We start from the raw sequence: 25,456 nt of genomic DNA, 5'->3' as shown, positions 1-25,456 counted from the left end.
CCAAACATTAGGAGAGCAAAAATTTTTAATTTTTTTTTTAAATTAATTTATGATGCATTCGCCAATTGTCAAGAAAACTTAATTTACCTCAGACAACTTCTGTGCTCATGATAAAAAATTCTAATTTTTGTACAAATTTCGATTTTCGTAGAAAACCAAACATATTATGAGGAGATTACGACAGGTGTAAAATAAAGCTAGTGGTTTTGCGGAAAAGAGTTTTATTGCTTTTTATACAAATATACACTCAATATATTATAAAGTCTATAGTCGCCATTTTAACGTAATTAAACTTAATTAAACGACAATTAAGTATACTGTAGTATTATCAGGTAGATAAAATATACAACAATCACAGAAAAGTATATGCTGCCCAAAAAAAAAGTGATTATCAGTGTCACCGTTTGTCTCTAGTGATCTAACTAACGTATGGGATATCCATTTGGATTTAAAGGGTTCACCTGAGCAATATTACAACAACGATTGAAAATAACTAAACAATATTTACAAAAAAAAGTACAATCCACTATGTTCCTATTATACACAGCGATTCCATTGCTAAATTAATAGGAACGACATTGACTAGGACACAAACAATATACAAATAAATAAATTAACCATCAAATTCGAGTTTTCAACTCTTTTGTTGCATGTACAACATTCAGTCATTCAATATTACAAGGTCCAGTCAAACCTATGTAAATTCCAATTGAAGTCATCCCTTACTTTATAGGGTGGTTCATTTATCTGTAGCGTTAGGGTTGGTATAACTGAACCCTTGGAACTGCGTCTGATCCATCGATTGCAGAATGCTGCTCTCTATTGGGGTGAGTTTTGCCCTTTCTAAGGTAAAAGTCTTGTCGAAATATTGGGTGTCTAGGGGATGTTGCTGCAACAAATTATTTTTTATTTTTACTAATTAATTCAACCCATTTCAGACAATTTTACGACTTAATAACATATAAAACAAAGCCATTTTCAGACGATTTGTGTAACTACTTACAACGAGCCTGAAATTGCTCCATTGCATAAGAATGAAATTTACGGGGTTTTCTAGCTTTAAACGCGTTTCAAAGTCTCTCCTATAACTCTTCGGCTACTGGGCGATAAAAGTAAAGCGACTCACGCAAAATGGGGCTCATTATCATTTTTCGATCCGAAATAAAATATCGAACGCAAATATGTGAAGCTATGAATGGATAAAGGAGTATCATATATTACACCATTATGAAAATTTATAGCCACTTGAATCTTTCAACATAATGGCTTGAACGAGAGTATCACGTATAGTAAATCACTTTACGTTATTCATAAATTATGGTTGAATTAAGGGGGGAGAGCCAATTGAAAAGATTGGTGGTCTAAACTTGACTGTATCAGTCTTACCACCATAAAACTTCTATTGCCTAAAGTAAGCGAGTACACAAAAATGACGTTTAATTCTCTATAAAAATTAAAGAGGGTAAATTTGATTTAAACGGTCGTTTAAGAGAGATATTTGCCATAAACATCAAAAAAACACAAAAATTTACAATTTCTCAGTTTTTCACTTAACAAATTCCCTGTCTTTATTTAGTACAATCAGAGATGGAAAATTGCCAAAAATATATTTTTGGAGAAAATGTCAAGAAAATTTAAGGAATTTTAGGAAGGATTTAAGAGAGAAAAATTGAAAATTTGGACTAATTGGAGATTATAAAATGACAAGAAGATGGGTTACTTGGAACCGCATTGTAAGTAAATAGTCTTTACAGCTCCATGGAGCAAAACTAGACAGTTATGACATTCAGAAACACTTTTATAATTTTCTTGCGTCACGTGACAGCTATCATAACTGTCAAAACCCGTTCCCCAGTGACCTAAAACTATATGAAATTACATAATTGCTTATTTTAGGAATTACACTGGAAGTTCTGTTTAAAGTTCCATAAAACAAAGATTGACAGTTGGGACGTTAAGAAACAATTTAATAGTTGTTTGCGTCACGTGACGGCCGTCATAACTGTCAAAACCCACTCACCAGTTACCTGACAGTATGAAATGCCAAACAAATGTGTTTCTTTAAGGAATTGCACTGTAAGTTGTGTTTACAGCTCCATGGAGCAAAATTTGACAGTTCGGACGTTAACGAATACTTTAATACGTAGCTTGCGTCACGTGACAGCTGTCATAACTGTCAAAACCCACTCACCAATTACCTGACAGTATGAAATACCAAACAGATGTGTTTCTTTAAGGAATTGCACTGTAAGTTGTGTTTACAGCTCCATGGAGCCAAATTTGACAGTTCGGACATTAACGAATACTTTAATACGTATCTTGCGTCACGTGACAGCTGTCATAACTGTCAAAACCCACTCACCAGTTACCTGACAGTATGAAATGCCAAACTGATGTGTTTCTTTAAGGAATTGCACTGTAAGTTGTGTTTACAGCTCCATGGAGCCAATATTGACAGTTCGGACGTTAACGAATACTTTAATACGTATCTTGCGTCACGTGACAGCTGTCATAACTCTCAAAACCCACTCACCAGTTACCTGACAGTATGAAATGCCAAACAGATGTGTTTCTTTAAGGAATTGCACTGTAAGTTGTGTTTACAGCTCCATGGAGCCAAATTTGACAGTTCGGACGTTAACTAATACTTTAATACGTATCTTGCGTCACGTAACAGCTGTCATAACTGTCAAAACCCACTCACCAGTTACCTGACAGTATGAAATGCCAAACAGATGTGTTTCTTTAAGGAATTGCACTGTAAGTTGTGTTTACAGCTCCATGGAGCCAAATTTGACAGTTCGGACGTTAACTAATACTTTAATACGTATCTTGCGTCACGTAACAGCTGTCATAACTGTCAAAACCCACTCACCAGTTACCTGACAGTATGAAATGCCAAACAGATGTGTTTCTTTAAGGAATTGCACTGTAAGTTGTGTTTACAGCTCCATGCAGCCAAATTTGGTAGTTGGACCCTGACTATAAGCCACGCTGTAAAGTGTCATAACTGTCAAATTAAACGTCTTAAGCTGTCATTTAACGACACGACTGAATCACTTGGCAACGTTCATTTGAATGTAATTTTCAAGCTTTTCCTCTTGGAAAAGGTGTTTTGTGTCTGAAAAACTGACATTTTTTCGGTTTGTGAAAATTTTGTAGTAGTAAAAGTAGTAAAAAATTGAGTTTAAAACGCCGAGATCTCAATAATTGACAGTTTTTTCGTCTAATTTTTCATGAAAAAAACCACTTTGGGTCATCTCTAAGCACAATATTCCTAAAATGATTTCATCCATTTAGTAAATGGAACGTTACAACTTTGACCGTAAAAACCGTTCCTTCTAAACCCTAACACTTCATTAATTTTCCGTCCTAAGGTCCGTAACGATCTCGTCTAGCAAATGTCAGTGATGAAACTATCAAGTTGGGAAGTTAGACAGGCCATAGACCTAAAAACAAAACGGGCACCGACTTGAAATATGACTTTATCTTTTTCTATTGCTCTTTACCGTGTTAAACCTTTAAGAGGATTTCCGTTTAAGCCTCTAAAATAGAGTGGGTCAGGGGAATTAGCCTGATTTGTTAATATGTCATGCAAAATGTATCAAGTTAGCTACACGTTATACTGCCCGTAAAATAATCAATTTGAATCCAATCAAAGAAAGTTTTGTAAAGAAGTGAGCAACTTTTATTTTTAATTAAAATTTGCTCTACTAAATGGATTAATTCAGTTTGGGCTAAAATTTGTAATTACAAAATTTCTGAACCTCGTAAGTGTTTATTAAAATTTCAGGAGTTAATCCAATTTTAACCGTATTTTAGTAATGAAGACTTCCAAACTTTCAATCCTTTTAGAGGGATGTTTCCATTTTGTTGTAATATATGATGTGTCAAATGTCAACCCTTTAGAAGAAAAATAATAAACTGATCCGCAGAAAATAAAACACATTATTCTGACAAATCCACTCCATTCCCAGATATATAGAAATTGTGTTAGAAACAAAGTTAAACTGTTTTGTCCGGATATAATTTAAAGCAAGGCGAGACAAAATTTTATTCTGTAGTTAATTAAATCGTAACTAGTTTTAATAAAAGCCGTCAATTTGCCCGGAAACTTATTCTCAATCCTGAGGCGGGGGTATTTAATTAAGTCTTGAGTTATTCGATTCGTCAAAATGCTCGCCTTTGAATCCGTTCAAGTCGTGATTTATAACCGGGAGAATCGTCTCAATTTAGAGCTACAAAACAAATTTAATAACAGTGATTATGACGGTAATTCGAATAGAGCCGATGCGACGCGATATTAAACTGGCCCGGAAATTTTTCATAATGCAAAAAGTCCCTTTCAATTCTAGTTCGAAAACTGATTACGTAAACCAGGAAAGAGTCCCGTCCAATACAAGTACCCTAATTCGGGGTAATTTTAACCAGTACACACGCACTCATAAATATTAATGAATGTGTATAATGCAAACTCGTCGAGGAAACATGAATAATAGCAAAACCGCGCTCGTTTTAAACTTTAAAGCGGCCTGTATTTGTTTTGGCGATTTCGGTCTCTAGTTTCACTTGTAATTATTATTTTATTAAATAATTCAATCGTATTATATATGCACACTTCATGAATGTTTTAGTCACTTTGAGAGAGTTTAAAACTAGCGAAAATACTACCGCATTGTACAAATTGTTAATGTAGAATGCGATGAGATTTTATATGTAAAACGTAAATGTTTTTCAAAATTCAACTTTTTAGGGCTGTCAAGGTATTTTGGTCACAGCAACGTGGATAGTTTGTGCCAGCTGCTTTTTTGGCCAATCACCCACTGTGTTTATTTGACACTTACTTGTCAATTGTGAACATACAGGGTAGACCACCACTAACGGAAAAACCGTAATAACCATAATTCTGAAAATTTGGTGGATCTAAAATATTTTCAAAATGTATACCAGAAGTAGATACTGACTCGTTTATTTTCAATGAAACACCTTGTATATTGTGTCTTTCTTGGATTCTACGAGAAATTCTACTTATTTCATGTATAATGTCATATACCTATCTGTATCCGTTTCTGAGATATTTTTTGTAAAATTTGACGTTTGCAATACCTGAAACAATTGCAATTTTCAAATATCAAAAAACGTTTTTCCTTACTTTTTGTATTTTGTCGTGTTAAGATTGTTTCTAAGAGAGGGTGCAGAAAAAAATAATAATACGGGGTGGTCAAAAACTGGCCTCAAAAAGTCCAGTATTCTAAATAAAAAATTTAAAAATTTTACCTTGTTTGTAATCTAAAATTAAAGCAAGTTTGTACTTATTTAATTACTTATCTAAGACCCCGTATTTACAGTAATTTATATTAAAAAAATAAAAAAAAGATGTACGAGATACTTCTAAAAAGAGAAATATATTGGAAATCTATGCAACCGACAAAGATGGACAAAGTTCTGACAGGTGTCAGTCTACCCAAAGTGGATGTGACGTAATTTGAAGACTGATCATAAGATATTAATGAATTTTTGATAAGGGGTCATGTGACCTACTGTCGGATGACGTCACAACTGCTTTGACAGACTGTCCAAAGTGTTGATGACCAATAACTGTTATTGGTCAGATGCTAACTTTTGAAACTGGAAATGATTAAAAATTAATTTGAAAACAGTGAAATTCGAAAAGCCTAAGACAGAAGAAGTTTAAAATGAGGAGAAACACCTGAAAATATGACGTATAATAGCTAAAAATGTATTCAACAAAATTTTTCAAAAATTAGGTAGTTAATTAGTTACTTAAATACAGGAAAGCTTATTATAGAAGAAGAGCAACAGTCTCTTAATGTTGAACATTTTTGGGAAATGACAAGTTAAAACACGGTTTTCAGTAAAAAAAATGACAGTGTCGACACACTATCAACAATTTGGGACACACAGTATAAGTATTATTTTCAACAACTTAAAGTTTTCAATAACTATAACAGTGAAAATGTTTGTTCCAAACAGATATACCGAGTGTGTCAAAAGTATCGTGAAAATAATTACAGTTTTAAGGTTCATTGTCCATTCCAAGAACAGGTTAGATAAGTTTAGTATAGAATGTATTATTTTGCACCTGATCTGTCACATTCAAACCTTAAGTTAGCTTGTACTTAAAATCGACTTGAAAGTGTCGGGAAAACAGACATAAGAGACCTACTCAAGAAAAAACTGAAAATACCGTGTGATAGTTTGTAAAATGTTTCGAAAGTTTAGATTTTCCAGATATTTAATAAAAATTTTGGTTTTCCCCTAATGTAATTTTCTGTCTAATGTAAGGCTTTGTAAGCAGGAATCTGACAAAGCCTAAAATTTTCGCAACACTGTAAATAATATTTGCAAGAACTTGACAACAAAGCATTCTTCTTATCTTAATTTAAATATCTGAGAAACTGAACTAGGTTCCTGTTAAAAGTGATTTCAGGTTTTAAATCAGTTCTAAAATGCTGAGAACCCTCCTAACAATCCCTAAAAGCACCAGAACACTTAAACCACTAAAAATTACCCTTCACAACATTAAAATCCTGGAAAAATTGAATAACAACATGAGTTATTACAAATAGGTAATGAAAATTGTTTTGAGGGTAACGATTTTAACCAAACCTAGTACAATATAGCCAAAAATGCTGCCAACGTGACAAAAATCGCAAGAAATACCCTTTAATAGTATAATTAGAATCCAAAACTAAGCCTGTAAGGAAAAACTCCTAAAACCCAGGCAACTAAAAGAAACTTTCTGAATATGCCTTTAAACCGTAAAAACAAATTAAAAAAAAACAAAATTTCTTCATTAATGGTTTTAAGGACTAAATAACTTTAAAAAATGAAGAGAACTATTAGTGATTTGTTTTTTTTCAAATTTATCTCTATTATTAATTATTTCTTGTCTTAACAGTGTCATTCAAGTGAAGTTTATCAAAATTTAACCAGACTGATAAATTTAACCGCTCTGTTATTGGTATGGAACAATTAAAATTGATTTTTTGGTCTAACCTTTTTAAGTTTAGTAGAACCTTTACTGTATACTAAAAACAATTTGAGTCTATGAGACTATACTGAGAGGTGGTTCACCTTCAATTCCATCTCGTTTCCGAAAAAACTAACCAAAACCCATCTTCTCGTTGCATCTTTAACGCCCCTCCATTCTAGAGAAACGCTCTAAGAACCATTCCTGTAAAATTTCCACTCTTCTCCTAAATTGTTTCACACCGAAACAATTTCCGTGTAGTGTTATAAGAAGTGATCGTTCCATTCCGTTGCGAATAGTTTCTTCTAAAATATGCATCCGCCCTCAACCAAAATATTCTCGTAGTTATTCCTGCGCGACGTTGGAGAGAAAAAAAACGCGCCTTAAGTGCCTAACACGAAGGTTTATTAAACCAATCAATCACCGTCTTATCTACCGAACAGCTGTAGCAAATATGGCAGTGCGGAAAAAACTAATCTCTAGGTGATAAATTGGCGTAAGGCTCAGTTTTTCTACTCTAATTGACTATTGATTCCGCGGGATATGGATCGTCTCGACGTATAATTCCTTTTTTGAACCAGAAAAAAAATTGGAATTAAATTATCTGCCAAGACTGGCAATATACGGACCTGATTTGTGGTAATTTTATGTTTCCGAAGTATAATATATAGATAGAGAAGTTTGTTCGTATAACTTCTGAATGCAAATGAGCCACTTTATTCAGTTATATGTGTGGATAAAAGGGACCTTCTTGAGATATTCCAATATGTGGGTAATAAGTTTTAAACAACCACTGCAAAAAAAATGCACACTTTCCGGAATTAAAGTTTGGTTTCATTTTTGCGGATTTACAATTTAAACATTTGAGATTCGGCCTAATCTTCGTACGCTGGTTGTAAATTCTCTTTTTATGAAGCTAATTCAACTAGTATGGAAGCGGTAAAATTATTTTGCGGCTATTTTTCATTAGGATTTTAACCGTACTTTGTTAAGTTTTAATACTGCTTTACCGGTTTAATATGCATTTCCATTTCAAATGTTTACTGAATAATGGTTTGGAAATGTTTTCTTAATAAATCTAGTCTAATTTTCTAAGTTTTCTAATTTTCTAGTCTAAAAGTCTAAGTGCTTAGTTACAAGTTTAGTTAATATAGTTATATTAGCCAAAAGAAGGGCAAAATTTCATTTTTATTTTGGGGCACTGATAATTTACTAGAGAAAGGCAGAAATGTATGCAAGCTTTAAGTGATTGTCAAGTTTGGCATTTACTTGAAAACGTCATCTTCATCATACATTCTCTTTGTAGTATTTCTTAGCTGTGTTCAGTGACTTCTGACTGTTCGAAAGATCGAAATGCTATTCAGGTAGAGTGAAAAGGAACCAATCCTGATATCATTAGATTATTTACAAAAGTAAAAAGTGGCTTAAAAAAGTTACTTGTTTCAACCTTTCTAGAATATTTTAACCTGCCAGGGGCTTCTAGGACCTCTAGGGCCATTTTGAAAGTCTAAATGCTATTGAAACCTTTTAAATAGTGCCAGAGGTCTATACAAATGTTTTAATCTGTCCAAGAATTGTTCTAAATTGCTACCGACCTCGAGAACCGTTTTGAATTCGCCAGACCCTCTAAATTCTACTGAAAACTTTCTAAAAAGTGCCAGAGCCCTCTAAATTATCTTAAATCTTCCCATAACTGTTTTAAATTACCAGAGGCCTCTAAAACCATTTTGAAATTGAAATTGAGAACCTTTTAAAAAGGGCTAGAGACTTCTACGTATTAAACATTCTAAAAATTGTTTAATTATTAATATAAACATTAATTGATTGGCCATGTACTATATAATTTATTGTAGTCCCTGCCTTCAGTTATAACTAAAGTCCGGATTTCAAAAAATTTTGAACGATTCATGCAAAAACACGTCATTTGAGAGATTTTTTTCATGCTTTTTGTGCTTATTTTAGTTTTTTGAGCTTATTTGCTAGCATTTTTTGTATGATTTAACTAGTTTTTGACGAAAAAACGCAGGAGTTTTACGTAATCTTATTGGTTTTGTAACTTCAGCTTCTGAGAGATAAATACATACCAAATATGTATTGCAAAATGGGTAAGAATCTTTACAAATTTAAACTGGCCAAGAAATTTACAAATCCTCCTGAAGTAGGTACTCCAAAAAAAAATGTAGAAACATTCCAAAACACTATAGAAACTCTAAAATGCCTTAAAAGCTTAAAATTGTTTTTTTTTGCTCACCCTGTATACAATTTTTCATATACAATTGTTTGTTCTACAAAACTGACAGCGAGCAGTTTATACGATTCTATTGAGTGGTTGAACCTGAACACCCAAAAATAACCAAAATACAGAGTGTTCAAATTTTGAACTAATTTTCGGTAAAAAGTGCATTAAAGTAGTTTTTGAAAAATCTCGAAAACGGTTAGATTTACAAAAAAAACTATAAAATGCTTCTCAAGCAGTCGAAAGCCTTCCAAAACAGTCTAGAAGCTTACAAAAGCTTTTAGAACGCTCTAAAGGCTTCCAAATGATCTTCAACTAGTCTAGAAGCTCTCAAAAAATTTGAAGGCAGTCTAAAAGTTTCCGTATGCTTCTAAAGCATTTTAAAAGCTTCCATAAGTTTGTAGAACTGTCCATAAGTTTTCAAATGCTTTGAAAGCAGTCCAAAACCTTCAATTCCTTTTAAACTCTCTAGAAACCTTCCAAATGCTCCTAAAGTAGTCTAAAAAGATTTCAAAATACTACAGAATGAAATGATTCTAAAGCAGTCTTTCAAAACAGTCTAAAAGCTGTCAGAACAGTCTAAAAGATTCCAAATGCTCTTCAACTAGTCTAGAAGCTCCCAAAAGATTTCAAAACAGTCTAAAGCTTTCAAAAAATTCTAGAACCCTTTAAGAGTTTCTAATTGTCTCTAAAGAATTCCAGATGCTCTTTAAACGGTCCAAAAGAATTCCAAATGCTCCTCAAATAGTTCAAAATTATGTTGAAAGTTTTCAAAACAGTATAAAATCTTCTGTATGCTTCTAAAACAGTTTATGCTTTTTTGAGGAAAATAATTTTGCTTTTTAAGCATTTTTTTACCATTTTAGTGGTTTTTAATCCGGACTCTAGTTATAACCTAAAACTATAGTCATATTGACAATTAATCACCGACATACGTTTTCTGCTGGTAATTCAGTGACAGTCGTGTTTAAACCACTTTGGATGTGAATGAGACAGAAGTTTTGGGTTCATTTAAAAACTGGTTCATGCAATATCTTTTTCCAGTTTATTTGTCTTTGTTAAATATTGTTAGGAAAACTTATTAAAAGGTAATTAAAACATGTAGCTAAAAATATGCAGTGTGTCCCATTTTAAAAGCCCACTTTGGCTTTTATGTCACAAACCATGACATAAGTGAAACAAAACTACGCAACAAGATTCTATCACAACAACTGTACGGTTTTTACTTATTCATGGAATTCTTCTGAATCTGCATTAACACCGGCAAAGTTGATTTGACACAACAGTATTGCAAAAACTGCAACTTTATTAATTAACCTCGCTAACTAACTAACTAGATAACTTTAGTCAAATAACCTGTAAAATGCAAAATGCAGACAAAAACATAATGTGGCATAAATATACGAAACATTAAGCTAAAGGCGTCTGGTTTGTATCTAAGAAGTGTGAAATGCGATTAAAGTAGTTCAAAAGGATCCTGAAACCTGTTGAGTTTATGTGCAACAGGATAGAATAAAATAATATTCATAGAAGTGAAAAACAAAGTTTTCCAGCTTTAATAGTTTCCTTGCGTTAATTTATTTTGTTTAACTAGAAAATTATTTTATTAGTACAACGCAAGTTGTTCGTAGCTTTAGTTACTATAGGTAAGTGAATTTTTAATTTTCTGAGAAACTTGAATCTAGTATTCACGCGACTTTTTCAGATTAACCCAGTACTAGCAAAGTTTTATACAGTTTTGATATGCAAAGCGGCCAACTTCCAAGTAAAGCCGTAATTCAGATTCTGAATAACTTTTTACGTCACAACTTCGTATTATATCAACTCGGCGTTGACGCTAGAAGATAAGTCCGAAGCGTCTCTGGAAATAGGCGCTCCCCCCTTCACTAAATCATTCTCGTACATTCCCGATTTTCCATCCATTTCGGTTCGTTATTTTGAAAATTGTTTGTCAATAAAATTTACTGCGTAAACCGAATGATTTACATCGCAATAGGAAATAAGCCGCCTACACGGCTGCTGTCAAATACATTTCCAGCAAATTCATCTAAAACTCGCATTAATGAACCTTACAGGTTGTCACATGAATGCTAATTGGAAGATTACGCCCAGTTGATTATCAAGTCAACAAATAAGGTAAAAAGGGGACAGATCGAATTTGTTGGTTTGATTGCGAAATATTTAGTTTCAGTAGCAGTGGCGTAACTTTACAAGAATGATACTAATTAAACGAGATTAGACTTAGAACTTACCAGGTTAGGTTTGAAAGGTGGTTCAAGTTGTCTCGCTTCCAAAGCGGGCCAGTCTATCGGTTTGAAGAAAGCATGATCCTGAATATCTCCGTGGGGTGAAAAACGATTCCCGAGCCTTTTGTTTCCGTCTTTTTCAAGGAACTGAAACCCATCCCGAGTTAGAGCAGTTGTTTGCGCGAGCTAAAAGAGTATTTACCTGCATTAAAACAGAGCCGGCTTCGGCACTCAGGAATCTTGGAATGACAGGTTTCTCGTTGCAAATCGACCAAAACAGCTCGTCCTCGTCGCTGCCACTGAACGGCGATTGTCCCAAAAGCATTTCGTACAGTAGGACGCCGAAAGACCACCAATCCACACATTGATTATAGTGTTGTCCTTTAATTATCTGTTACAAATATTTTCGATTAATTCAGAATATCATTTTTGCAAAAAGGACTTAAATTAGATGAAATAAGTACAAAAAAAGGCACTTTAGTATAACGCCATTCCTATAAAATATTAAGCCCACAACAAAAGAAAACATTACAAAAGAACCTCAGGGAAACATTATATTTTAGTAAAATTTAGCTTGAGGTTCAGTTCACGTAATAATTTCTTTAGTACCAATGTTACCCAGTTATATGAGTACATTTTTTAACCCACTGACCCAATCAAAAAATTCCACTTCTAGCAAAGTCCTTGTGTAAACTGCTCCATACACATCCAGTAGAATAGTGCGATAAAGATGCAGAGTTTTATAACTTTAACTAGTTGCAAGAAATAAATTAAATTGGAATCAAAATTACTGAAATTGGGAAAGGTTGAGCGTCAAAAAACGAGCTAAGATAAAGGATGTAATTTATGGGTGTTTGAGGGGCGTGTAAACACTTTTATGGCATTATTTGGAATCGAACTGATATCGAGTTTATTATACGGCTCATAAAAAAGGATTAAATGGAAACCGCCCGTGGGACCGTCGGAATTTTTTCATATTTTTCTGCGGTTATTGTTCCAAATAAAGTCAAACATATTGGAAATTTTTTCGGCAGCCAATTACACGCGCTGTCGCATTCTATCAACGACCAAATTACTCTTTATATTTTAAATAAACATTAAAATATTGTATGCACAGATAAATTTCAATAAATAAAATCGATGGACCGGCAACGTCCGACGTTGTAAACACGAAATTCCATCATTTTTGAATGGGGTATTAGTTTGATGGATCGCCGGAGGTCTTTGGGTCCAGAAAGGCAAGGGAATTGATAGAATGGAATCTTTTAAAATATTCACTACCGCCTCACATAAAAGACTTAATCAAAATCAATATAGTGACGTGAGAAAATATGGTAATCTCTCAATTTTAGTTCGAGATTTGATGGAGCAGCAATAACAGAAAATTTTACTGGTCACATTTCTATAGGACTTGGATGTGGTCAAAAACACTGCAAAGTTTATTTCAGTTAGAATATTATAGACTAACTAAATTAATTTTTCTTATGAGCGCCATATTGAATTTTTACATATTTGAATAGAGCCAAAAATTCAGTCTTGGAATTTTGTAAAAATTGCGAAAATTACGTTTTTGCAAAGAGCGTCTTTAAAAATGACATCTCAAAAATCAATCATGTACAGTGCACTCTTTGTGAAGATACAATTTGTGATATTTAGGCTAAACTATAACAAAATACATTTAAAATAAGTAAAATTCTATCTAACATGGCGTTCCCAAAACAAAAACCTAAAAACTGAGACTTTTATGTAATTAATGATAAGACTACGTCGTAAAAAAAGGAAAAATGTTACAGTAAAGTTTCATTGCTATAAAATCAATCAACAATTGATCAGAAAGTCAGAGTTCCGAAACGTTATTTAAAATATCACATGCTCATCGGTTTGAAAATGTAAATAATGTCACGTGAAGAAGTGTCAACTGACTTAACAGAGAATCGTTGAGCTGTTATATTCAAGAGACTCTTTATTAAAACATTATTTTCGTTATTTTCAATAAATTGCCAATTTGAACCATATCATATGACATATCACCGTAATCAGAAAAAATAGCCCATTTCAAAAATGTGAAATGTGTTGATGATGGTAACTAAAAATTGTAAAATAAATATAATTTGATATTGTCACGTTGTAGAGGAGGAAAAGTAGCAATGGTAAAGGGTCTTTTGTTTTCAGTTATCTTAACAAATAAATTAGTAAAAAAATAAAAATTTATTTCTAAAATTTCGGGTATCTTCCCCATGGTGAAACTCCCTGTATATACTGCTGCTACTTCATCGTTATTCTTTATATTGATTTTTTATTGATATTGTTAATTCTTCATATGTGTTCACTTTAAATTACATAACCAAAAATTGCTAATACAAATTTGGAATTTACCTCTGGAGCCATATAATCGGGTGTTCCACAAAAAGTATCGGCCATTCGATCCAGGAAGATTTGCAACTTGCACATGCCGAAATCTGCTATCCTCACATGACCGTCAAAGTCCAGCAAAATGTTATCCAATTTTAAGTCCCTGAAATAAAAAAATGCAGTTCAAATTAAGAAAAATGCTGGCGTTTTATTAGGTAATGTCTTATGTCTTAAAGTTTAGGTTATTTATCTATTGTAGTCGGATTAATCTGAGAAGCAATGAGATTTACAATTGCTTTAGTGTTTGAGGGACTTTAGTTGTCCCTTTATTGCTTAGGCTTTCTATGTTCAATCGTTCCTCGGTTTCTGTTTGTCGTAATTTCTCAGTATTCATCTTTATTATTATTTTTCCTAATACAAGTCCATAACCTGAATGTGATATTTATTCGAAGAGTGTGTGTGTATCTTGAACCTTGTGTGTAATGAACTTTCCCAACTATTTAAATTTAACTACTTCCTTCAAATTACTATAATAAACAAGCACTTTTAAATAATATACAATTACTTAACTACTGATTAGTTAACTGAAATTTGTTAAGTAAATTTCAAAGTACTTGAGTAATAATTCCACGTACCTCTAATGAAAGTTAATTTAATCAAACTAGTGTACTATAACTGAAACATAACTGAAATAACAAACAAATGGGTAAATTATTAGGTCAAAATCCTTAATGAATCAAAATTGCATGTTTATGTTGCGGCTAGCGTAACTAATTTGGAAAATTGGAAACAACGCAATATTATTATGAGTATTCGCATTCAAATAGAGCTGTACCAAAAAAGATAATGTATTTGCCCTTTCATAAATTGAAAGAGGTTGCAAAACCCTTGTTGACATCCCGTGATTTAATAATATTGCATGTTCAGTGTAAACGTGGATTATCAGGCCTCGTTATGAATTTACTTTAGGTGTTCAATTACCACGCTAAATTGTTATTTGGAATATGGGAAAAAATTGGAAGGGTGCCAAAGTAATAAAAAGCGACGTTAAACGTTCCGGATTATACATACTAATTTCCCCTAGTTCTCTTAATTGGATACGTAGGCAGCCCAAAGTGCGGTTAAAATTTATATTTATTATCAAAATATGTTGCAAAATTAATGCGCATAATGACTATTATTAACACGGTTTACGCTGCAAAATATGTATATGATAAAACGTGGCCCGGATGTAAATTGTTACCGGAAAATTACGGTTTTTAGAGGGAGAAGGTTGTCTTCTTTTAGAAAGATGTTTGCTTTAACACCATTCATCAGACATAAAAATACACATGTTTGACAGATACTATTTTGTATCAAATTATTACAATTTATTGTCAAACAACTGTATAATTAAAAAACTTTATCAATGTCTCAAAATGTTGATATTTGATTCAATAAAACCTTAATGGCGAAAAGTCGTGGAAAAACCACTCAAGTGGGTTGTTTGAAAACTTCACCGATGCGTTACGTTTTACTATGTACTTTATTTTTATTGCGTCAGCTGCACATAAAATCACAATATCCAAGAATATAGGTAGTAAAGAAAAGCAGTAAAAATTGATCAAGCAATATCAAATTGAACTTTACTTTAGCTATTTAGAGTCGCCCCAGCATAAAGCCAATGTTTTATACGTCTGCCGTGCAGATAAAACAATTGATTTCCCGCTTTAAAGGGGTAAAATTGGCACCGTTAATTCCCCAAGGCATTTGACTCGATAATTCAACTTTACGTTATGTACACAGACAGTCTTTCTTGTCTTATTAAGTCGTTATTGTCAATTTAGTGGAGTTGCAAGAAGTTCGTCTGTTAGTTGACAAACGCCCTGGAACTTGCAAGGAGAGAGATAATTCAATAATCTCTCTATTAATATTTGTTTTGGTGCTGTCGAACAGTTAAGATAAATATTTCCGTACTTTCCGGAAATAGCTTCGAGAGTTTTAGAGGGGGGTAATTTGTGTAACTCGATTTTCGACACTTCCAAGTTTTGCCTGCCGGCGCAAAATTCCTTCAACTCGAATCGCAAACAAATTTTAAACTGGGCCATCCAGACCTCGACCTGAAACAAAGTTGTCTCGAAACAATATGTCTTCTTCCAGTCAAAAACTCAGATTTATGCCGTTTTACGCAGAGAGTCATAAACTATCCCGCATGCAGGAACAAACTATCTGGTTCAGCACATTTCCATTTTCCTAAGTGACAAGCATAAATTTGTATAAAGGTTAAATTAGTAAAGCTTTTTCGTTATGTTTACTACGGAAGTCAAATTGTCTCTCATCTACTGGGTTGTCATTAAGAAAATAATGCAGTAATACACAATTATGCAGGTTGATTAATATGTAGTTTCTTCTATATCTAATTCTACCTCCTAATCAAACTTTTGAAATTTTAACTGGAAACTATCAACTATAGTTTGTGAGATAGTAATGCTAATGCATCAAATTTCTAACACCCTGTATTAAATACCGTTTGAACAGGCATATTAAGGAATCAATTCGTAGGATCTCTTTTCAGTCTTAAAACTATTTTAACATGTTGAAAAATCCAATAAAATAATTAATTAAAAAGAAAATAGATATCGACAATAAACACTCTCCAGTTAAACAACATAGAGCACTCAATGGCCACCCAGGTCCCCAGATTGAATTCGTTAGATTTTTAAGTTTATACTATAAAACGGTCAAAATGTGGGTAAGAGTCAAATGGTTAACGCTTTTCTGCTACTTAGTCTAGATAATTTGAGTCCCTGATCAGGTCTCTTCTAAATATGGTCATTTTCGACATTTGGAATGCTAATAGTATACCAATTGAAGATAGAGTAAAAACGATATGCATGTTCCTATCTTACTTTTTGAGATCTATGTTGCTACTTCAAAAGCTTCCTAAAATGCCAGAAACTGTCTGACAATTGCCAGAAAATGCCTAACGCCAGAAACTATCTGACAATGTCAGAAGCTATTTGGCATGGCTTGAAACTACCTGGCATCTTCAACGTCAAACGTCAACTGTAGACAGTTAACTGAAATCATCTAGCAGTGTAAGAATCTATTTGGCATTGCCTGAAACTGTCTAACAGTTGCCAGAAACCATCTGGCAGTGTAAGAAGCTATTTGACATTGCCTGAAACTATCTGGCAATGTAAGAAGCTATTTGGCATAACCAGAAACTATCTGGCGTTTCCAGACACTTTCAAACAGACGCTAGAAACTATTTGGCAATATCAAAAGCAAATTGGCATTGCCAGAAACCATCTGACAGTGTAAGGAACTATTTGGTATTGTCAGAAACTATCTGGCAGCATAAGGAGCTATTTGACATTGCCTGAAACTACCTGGCATTGCCAGAAACTGTCTCACAGTTGCCAGAAACAATCTGCCAGTGTAAAAAGCTATTTGGCATTGCTTGAAACTCTTGAAAAATGTTCGTAACCTTCCAGAGCCACACATATTGAATAATATTTTGGGATTTACGACCCTTTATTGAACAACTGATGTTTTCGGTATTTAAGAGTTGGATCTGTATTCAAAATCAAACTTTAGCCCACATAGTTTAGCCGACGTTTTGCAAAATGTATTTTTACATCGTTAGGGCAGGGTGTTTATTTGATTGACACTGAATCAGAATAACAAACAGGTGAATTTCCAATACAGATTCAACTCCCAAAAACCGAAAACATCATTTTTTATCCAGATTATTCGAGCTATTCCGTTATTTTGAACGTCGGAAGGTGCAGAACTCCTTGAAGAAGCTTCTTCAAAGAGTTTTGCTTCCAACTTGGTCACCATCAAAACTCTCCATTTTCTTCTTTAAGTCAAAATAGTCGGAAATAGATATAACTGGTATAAGGACACGTTATATCGAATTTATGTGAAAAGACAGAATTGACATAACAATGTTTGATGTGTATTACTAAACAAAAACAAGATGTCTTCCAGACAACTTAGATTCGTTTTTAACCTTCTTTCTAGCCATTTTCAAATGTTAAAATAATTCTTCGTTATTTTAGTTATTAGAATGATAATGGACGGTTTACCTATTTAAGAATAGAGGCAAAGCCTCATAATACTTTTCAATTTTGTATCTCATAAAATAAATCATCTAGCTATAAAATTAAAAAAACCTTATGACAGATACACTAAAACTCGACAATTGATTAACAAATCACAACTGACATTAATAGGCAAAACTGCTGACTTAAAAATAAATAAACATTTTAATTAACTGCAATAAAGTAAATTGTGAAAATAAAACGTTGAATTTTCCTCGTAAAAGAAAACTCGTAAAAGCAGTGAAATAATTCCGCATGCAGATTTTACTAGTGGGATTCATCAAGTTTTATCTTACACGACAGTGCATGATGCTTACCTATAAACAATTCCTTTATTATGCAAGAATTTCAGGCCCGAAACTATTTCCGCCCCATAAAACCTCGCTCTGGCTTCGGAGAACCGCCTCTCCGCCTGGATATGGAACATCAGGTCTCCGCCATTCAAATACTCCATTACGAAGAAAAGATGCGACTGAAATAACAGGAAAAAATTGAAAAAAATGTAACGAGCAAACGGGAATGCACGGGCAAAAAGTGGCTTGCTGATTGGCTGTTAAGTTTGCGCTTCCAGCTTTAATATCGGAATTTAAAAAACGAATTCGCCACGTTTCACTCATGGAGATTTCCCTCGGTTTTAATGCAAAGCAAAAAGCCGTGAAAACTAGCGACGTGTGAAAATGGGCGCCCGTCTTTGTCTCCACTTGCAAAATTGAACTTTCCTGCATTTATCCGGGAATTTGGAAGAAAAAACGCGACCGAATTATAATTTACGTTCACGGTTATAAAGTCACGGAAGATTAGGTGATTTATGGGATGTTTGCGATAAAGTTTTTCCACTTTAAATCCCTTTTCCACCTACAGTGTTTCCCAGTAAAAGTTTTGGTTGAGTTGGTTGTTTTCCATTACAGCCACACATACAACACAATCTCTCAATTTAATTGCCTATTAAACCCCATAATTATATCCCTCCATAAATTTAACCAGATATGATAAGCTACTAAGTCCATCTGCCAAGGGTTTAATTACCCTTTGTGTGGCAGTAATCTAACCCTACAATCTAAATACATCAACAAGCTATACAAACAAACACAATTCCTTCAAATCTAGAATATTACAGAATGAAGAAGCTTAACCGGGCATAATTTTATATACTGAATTGCCAATTAATTCATCAAAACGTTTGACGATCCGCGTAAATTGATTGACGTCAACAAAAATTAAAAAATTGCCTTCAAAATTGAAAAGTGTGAACAAGAGTACTTTTTTTAATTAACGTGTGAATTGGTGAATTTTTAGTAACTAATTTAAAAGCATAAAACTTGTTAAAAGCAGTAACCAAGAATATTTTCTTCTGATATTCAGTCATTGTCAAACAAGTGACGAAATAAGTTTAAATGGAAAAAGTCACGTTAGGATCTCATTTTGTTCTCATCTCAAAATAGATTTTCTTGAAAATATTTACAGATGTTCATAAAAACTTAATTTGATTATTATTCATAAAGTTATGAAAAATCAGATCGACTATGGCGATATCTGATAAACACTAGTGATAATGATCGATAAGATTGCCTTTACATAGAAAAAACAAGTTTGACGGTTAGTTTAAGAGAGCAATGCTTTTGACAAACGTCATCATGACGTCAAATGTTCTCTATCTCTTTGATTATTCATTTCAACTGTATCTTCGAAAAACAATAAATTTACAAAATCTTACCAAATTGTTGCTTGGTGACAACCTTCTTCACTGTTAAGTTGTTACGTCAAAAATATCTGTCACCTGTCACCACTTCACACTAAATTTTATGACAATATTTTAACTGATTGAAAAATAATAATTGGTAAGAGGGCAAGATAATCGATTTTACAGGAGTTGTAAATTGAACAACACAAAATAGAACGGTAAGGAACAAGAACAAGAAGCACTATGTTACAGTTGATTTCGTATGAATAATATTACACCTGTATGAGAATGGATTGATTCTTAAATTGTTCTTACCTCAGTTTGGAACGTACATAACAAATGACACAAATAAGGGTGTTTAGTACCCAATGCCAGTACTTTACGCTCGATTAAAGTGCATTCGACGTCATCATCTTCGAGTACCACGTCCTTTTTCAGGCATTTGATTGCGTAGTAGTATTCAGTGCCCTTCAGTTCTGCCAAAAGAACCTGAAATATTATATCAGGCTGTAAATTTTAGTATTTAGTTATTTACATAACCTGTATCAAAAAGTTGTAAATGTTAATATATAATAAACAAAGAACACAAACTATAATAAGTGGGTTTAAAATCAAGAGAAATTGTTTATAAATAAGACTTTCCTTCAAACGACCTTTTCAGATTACGAAAAGACCAAATTACCAGCAAGTTTGTACTAACTTTGATTTGCAAAAACTAGCAAAAATTTCAATACAATACGTACGAAAAACAATAATTATTATTGATTCGAACACTGTCATTTTACCCATTAATCCAATTAACTGCCCATGTAGTTTCGAAACAAAACACCGTTGTTTAGAAACTGTTATTGTAGAAACTAGGTTAATAGGTTTTTCTGTGGAAAAAAAATTGTTGCGTTTTTATTTTTACCTGTGCTCATTTTTCATTTTAATTAGGCGACACGCTAAATTGCTAAAAGGGTCACCTGGTCACACAAATCGAAAAACTTACTTTGCCAAAACTGCCTTTTCCGAGCACTTTTAGGAAATTAAAATCGTCTACACAGTATTTTCTAAATCTGGGTATGGTAGTTGCTGGTGGTGTAATTCGTCCGCTTCTCTGGAAACTGAGGTACGTACTGCTTTGGCTTACTTCTTCTGGTAAGTCGGCGAAATCCAATGCAAACGCTGGATTTGTAGCCGGGTTCAATGTGTTTCCAGGTGAGTCACGACTATCTATCGACCCTGTAAAATAAATTCGATAATTTGTATTCGAACTTCTGGTGAAGTTAGATTAAGTTTCAGACTAGTTTGATTTTCGAAAGGTTTCAAATAACGTAACACCCACAAAATGTCTGAAAAGCAATTTTTACCACTAAAATACTTCCTTATTTACGTCAAGTCAGCTTCTTGGCAAAGCTTCAACTCCGTTAGATTGTGTTCGATTTTAAAATGATCGGGTGACACGAGATTAAAAACTCCAGAACCGAGTTGCTGCATTTTTTCCTTACTTCATAACGGTTGATTTACGTTGCAACTTTTTGAATTTCGTGGCGTTTCTAAAACCACTTCGACGGAACGAATATTCCATATGTGGTTTCGCAAAAATGCTAGTTTTCATCAAACGCCGCATCGGATTAATAGGAAAACAAGTTTTTTTTGGAAAACCTGGAAATGCCAGAAAGCGAATAGCTTTCTGTCTGTTAAAATAATCCGACTGCATTCGGTCCAATAACGCGTAACTCAATGCAATGTTTTTTTTTGGAATCACAGCACGGATGGTGACGGAATGCTAATAAGTTTATGCCAAAAAATGTCGGTAAATATTGTTGACAAGGGATGCGGTTGTTGAAAAACAAACTGCGCCTAATTTGCAATAATTTTATGTTGTGGCTATGTTCAGATAACTCGTATTAGTGTAATAATCGTTAAACTTAAGTTATAAATGCATTAATTAAATATAAAAATCAAAATTCTATTCGTTTTCCGCTTGATAAGGATTTTATCACTTTCATTGAAACATTACCATTTAACAGAATCATTGATCTATTCATCTCAGCTTTTTTCGCATAGTCATGACAGATTTTGACAAAAATGCTTGTATCTGATTGTTGTTTGATGATGTTGCCATTGTGGTAGCAGAAACTACTAAAGTAAAGTAAAATAGTAATTTTTTGGCAGACAATAGCACAAAGTTAAATTTTTTTTTAGTACTTCTAATAGAGCTTTGGTACTATTATCACCTGGTAAGGTAATAGATTACAAATTTTGGTAGCCTAAAGAAGAACTCATTAAATATACGAGTGTACAAATCTCAAAAAGTGTTGATATCAACTTTCTTCTTATATTTTTAACGTAATACATGATCTTTGAATCAATGAAAAAATCATCATTATCGTTTTTCAATGCTAAAAATTGTTAAATTTTGAGTCACCCTGTATACTGTAAACGTATGTCTGATGACATTTATTGGTGCCAGAAGTGTGATGAACAAAGACTGCAACTGAATGACATTTTTCATTGGTGCATTAGCAATTACCATAGTTATTTTCCTGACAAGTGCGGAAAGTGATACTTTCCCCCACGCTGACTGAAGTTGCGCACATCAGTCGAGTGCGGAGAAGGCACTTTCCGCACGTGATAAGAACATCATTTTTTCTACGAAAGTTTCCAATAATTGAAAATACATGGTAAATTGAAATTGAAAAAATAATAGTGCATTTAGTGCGGCAAAATGAGTTCTTTACGCACTAGTGGGGAAATGTTATCATTCGCGCACGCTCGTAGAAAATAAATTTGTTTTCAATATCAAGTAATAAGCAGTGTACGATATTTAAATTTTAATGAACATCAAAACATTATTAACTTTACCTACTCTTCTTTCTAACTTTAACAATAGACTTTATTGACATTTTGCATGTTTTTCCTGATAAATTTAACTTTTCACGGAAAAGTAACGGAACTGTCAAATATTTCAACAACCCGAATTTGGACCAATCCACGGTTGACAAGCACAGTTTCGCATTTTTGTTTTAGGATAGGTTAGGTTAGAAAAGAAAAATTGCGGAGATTCAAAAGAAGAGCATGTATGTAATGCAGAACATGGATGTGGAAGAACAAAGAAATGGGCAAAACAATAAGAAACGCGCTTTGAAAAATCAGAAAATCAACAAGAAAGTAACAAAGAAATTAATAAAAACTGTAAGGAATTAACAAGAATATAGCTTAGACAGAATAGTTGGAGCTCAATAGAGTCAGCAGAGCAAAATGTGAATGAAATCAATCAGGGTTTGCTAATTTTCTTATTGCTTCAAGTCAATAAGAGTCTGAAGAAGAAATGGAATGAATTTTTAAAAAAAGAATTAGAAGAAATCTTGTGAAATATATTGAAATAATGGAAGAAGCTGATTGTAAGAAAGTTAAAGTTTTGACTATATTGAGGAGGAAACCAAAAATAATTAGAATCCAATCTTACTTCAGTTGCAGTATTCTATGAAAATTGTCGTTCTTGAGTTAACTTAAACAGAAAAAGCATTTGAAGATACAAATAGCTTGTTGCTCTTCGTTTATACCAAGAGTAGTAATAAAGATTAAGGAATAACAAATAACAAAGTTTCCTTAAACATTTCCTTTCCAAACAGCACTAAATAGTTACACGTTTAAACAATGTAACATAATGAAGCTTTCAGCTTTTGGATCCAATTTCACTCAATTTTCCGCTTACGGTAGACAGACTCAGCGTGCAACAAAGTACCGAAAAATTGCAGTGACGTAGTCCAAGTACGCCAGTTTTTCGTTTTTACAAATGAGCATTTTTTTGGCCTCAGATCTCGGTCTAAAATTAGTAGGTCACGTCATGTTCCGAACAAGCGTGTGACTTGTCTGGTTGTTTATTTTTGGACAGGTGGTACACCTTCGGTTTAATCCAGAAGGAGTTGTTCAGTAATTATGTTTTTTTTTTTAGATTCTGAAGTGATTTTTATCATTTGCAGAAGTTGGTATTACATTGTTGGTATGTTAATTTAAAGAGGTCCAGCTGTGATAAATCAGGCCATTTAGACGGCAAAATATTTTTTATGTAATTTTTCACTATTATAACAAAGTTTGTGTACACTATAATAAATAATTCTGACTATCTTTTTATTCTATTCTCGTGGTAAAAGTAAGAATCCTGATTAAGTGCCGTTTTAATTACGCACTTTTCGAGTTTCCGGAATAAATCATTTAAGGCTTATTCATAAATTTCTTCACTGAAACTCAGTATTAAATTCGCCAACTCTCAGAACTTTCCAAATACCATTTATCACGGATTCCGGGGGCCATTTTCTTTGCACTTCTTTTGTAATTTGGCCCGTTCATAATTTATGTATATTCAGCAAGTGCTTTTGGTTTTTTTTTTTGACCACTTCCCTTTTCTCATACTTTACTGCTGGCAGTGGCTTTAATATTTATGCCATTCAATTTCAATTAACAAATTACCGAAAGGTAATATTTATCAAATGCGAGTGTGATGATGGCAATTTAAGAGGAGAAATTGGCCAATTATCGAAAAACATTCAATATAAATCGGGCGACGAGCCAAAAACATGCACGCATGGTGTTTGTGTACCATAAAACCGAGTTCTAATAAAAGCGCATTTCTCCATTTCATCGAAAATCCGTGTATTTATACTTTTTCCTTGTTTCATTAACTGCACTTTCCCAGAATTACAACAATAAAAATGAACCACTTACCTTTTCTCACTTTTTCTATCGCTTCCACCACCAGTTTTTGATTGACGCCGCATAGATTCGCCATGAGTTTTTGACATTTTTTATGACAATTGACGTCACATTCTAAATGTTAAAAAATACTTAAAATATTAAATATTTGTTAATATTTTGCCAATATTTGCCAAAGTATGTTCAGTTAAAGCATTTTTTTATCTTTTGGGTTTAGGCTAGAGTTGTAAACTTTTTTTGATTCATTGTATAAAAAATATATAATAATTGTTGAATGACAGAATTATTTTAATTCTTTTCCAAAAAAAAACATTCGTGTTCTGTCTTATCTTGTGTATATTCAGCTTGGTTCTTCCATATGTCTTTATCATATCTTCTTTATCATTTAATCTTTGTTCAGAAGGTTTTACAATTTCAAGACAGAAGACTTTTAAATACATTTTGTTGTTGGTCGTCTAACATCTCTCTCGTCAAAAATAAAATTTTTGGCACCTATTGTGCAAGCTTTCAGTTATTGATTTTCTCTAGATGCTCGTTTACACACATAGAAATACCGTTTATAGGCGATTGCTGTTACTATCTCCAGCAAAAGAAGCAGTCAGTTTATGTTATATATTGCTTTACCTTCGCCGCTTCTCCAAACCATCTTTTAACGGAAATATTATAAATTACAATATATACGAGAAAACTGAGCGTATATACGCTTTGAAACAGCTTCAGTGCAAATTAAAGTCGTATATTAAAATTTATATCAAAACTTTTATCAATCACGTTTTCCTTAGTTGGATAAAACAAAGAAAAAGCAAAAGTTTAGTTTACTTTTTGCTTGTTACAACTGAAGTAGCTCTTACTGGGTAAATTAAAGTAAATCACGTTGTTTTGCTCAATATTATTAAATATATCAAAGTGATTCATCCCGGTCGATTGTCTGGCCGATTTTACTGGACGTGCGTGTATTCGCATTATATTTACAGGATTCGTAATCTGTGCCTGCAATAGTAAATTAGTCGAATGTCAAAAACAACCGCACGATGAAAGATAGGCGCTTAAAAATAGATTTTAAAAAAACGGAGGCGAAAGTGATAATATGCCAGTATTCAATTCACTACCGGTTAAATACTATACCAAAATTAAATTAAGTTCAAAGTCTGTCTAAAT

General features: G+C 33.1%; 1 protein-coding gene across 5 annotated transcripts in view; it reads right to left on the bottom strand.

Moving 5' to 3' along the window:
- Positions 1–204: 204 nt before the first annotated feature.
- The window catches only part of Pkcdelta (Protein kinase C delta), a 43,463-nt gene continuing 18,211 nt past the window's right edge, over positions 205–25,456 (bottom strand). For 3 of the 5 annotated variants that reach the window (XM_081984985.1, XM_081984986.1, XM_081984988.1), the window contains 8 exons: positions 24,311–24,412; positions 20,589–20,821; positions 19,913–20,086; positions 18,234–18,388; positions 13,853–13,991; positions 11,679–11,867; positions 11,483–11,623; positions 205–889 (listed from right to left, as the gene is read on the bottom strand). In XM_081984985.1, coding sequence (XP_081841111.1) covers positions 740–889; positions 11,483–11,623; positions 11,679–11,867; positions 13,853–13,991; positions 18,234–18,388; positions 19,913–20,086; positions 20,589–20,821; positions 24,311–24,412 — 1,283 coding nt within the window. In that variant the 3' untranslated portion in view covers positions 205–739. The remainder of the gene's footprint in view (positions 890–11,482; positions 11,624–11,678; positions 11,868–13,852; positions 13,992–18,233; positions 18,389–19,912; positions 20,087–20,588; positions 20,822–24,310; positions 24,413–25,456) is intronic. The other 2 variants (XM_081984983.1, XM_081984984.1) reach the window with 1 other exon arrangement.

The sequence above is a fragment of the Ips typographus genome, linkage group LG8 (assembly GCF_016097725.1).
Source record: "Ips typographus isolate SLU linkage group LG8, UJ_Ityp_2.0, whole genome shotgun sequence".
NCBI lineage: Eukaryota > Metazoa > Arthropoda > Insecta > Coleoptera > Curculionidae > Ips > Ips typographus.
The sequence above is the reverse complement of the archived record's forward strand: the minus strand, read 5'-3'. Positions and strand labels throughout refer to the sequence as shown.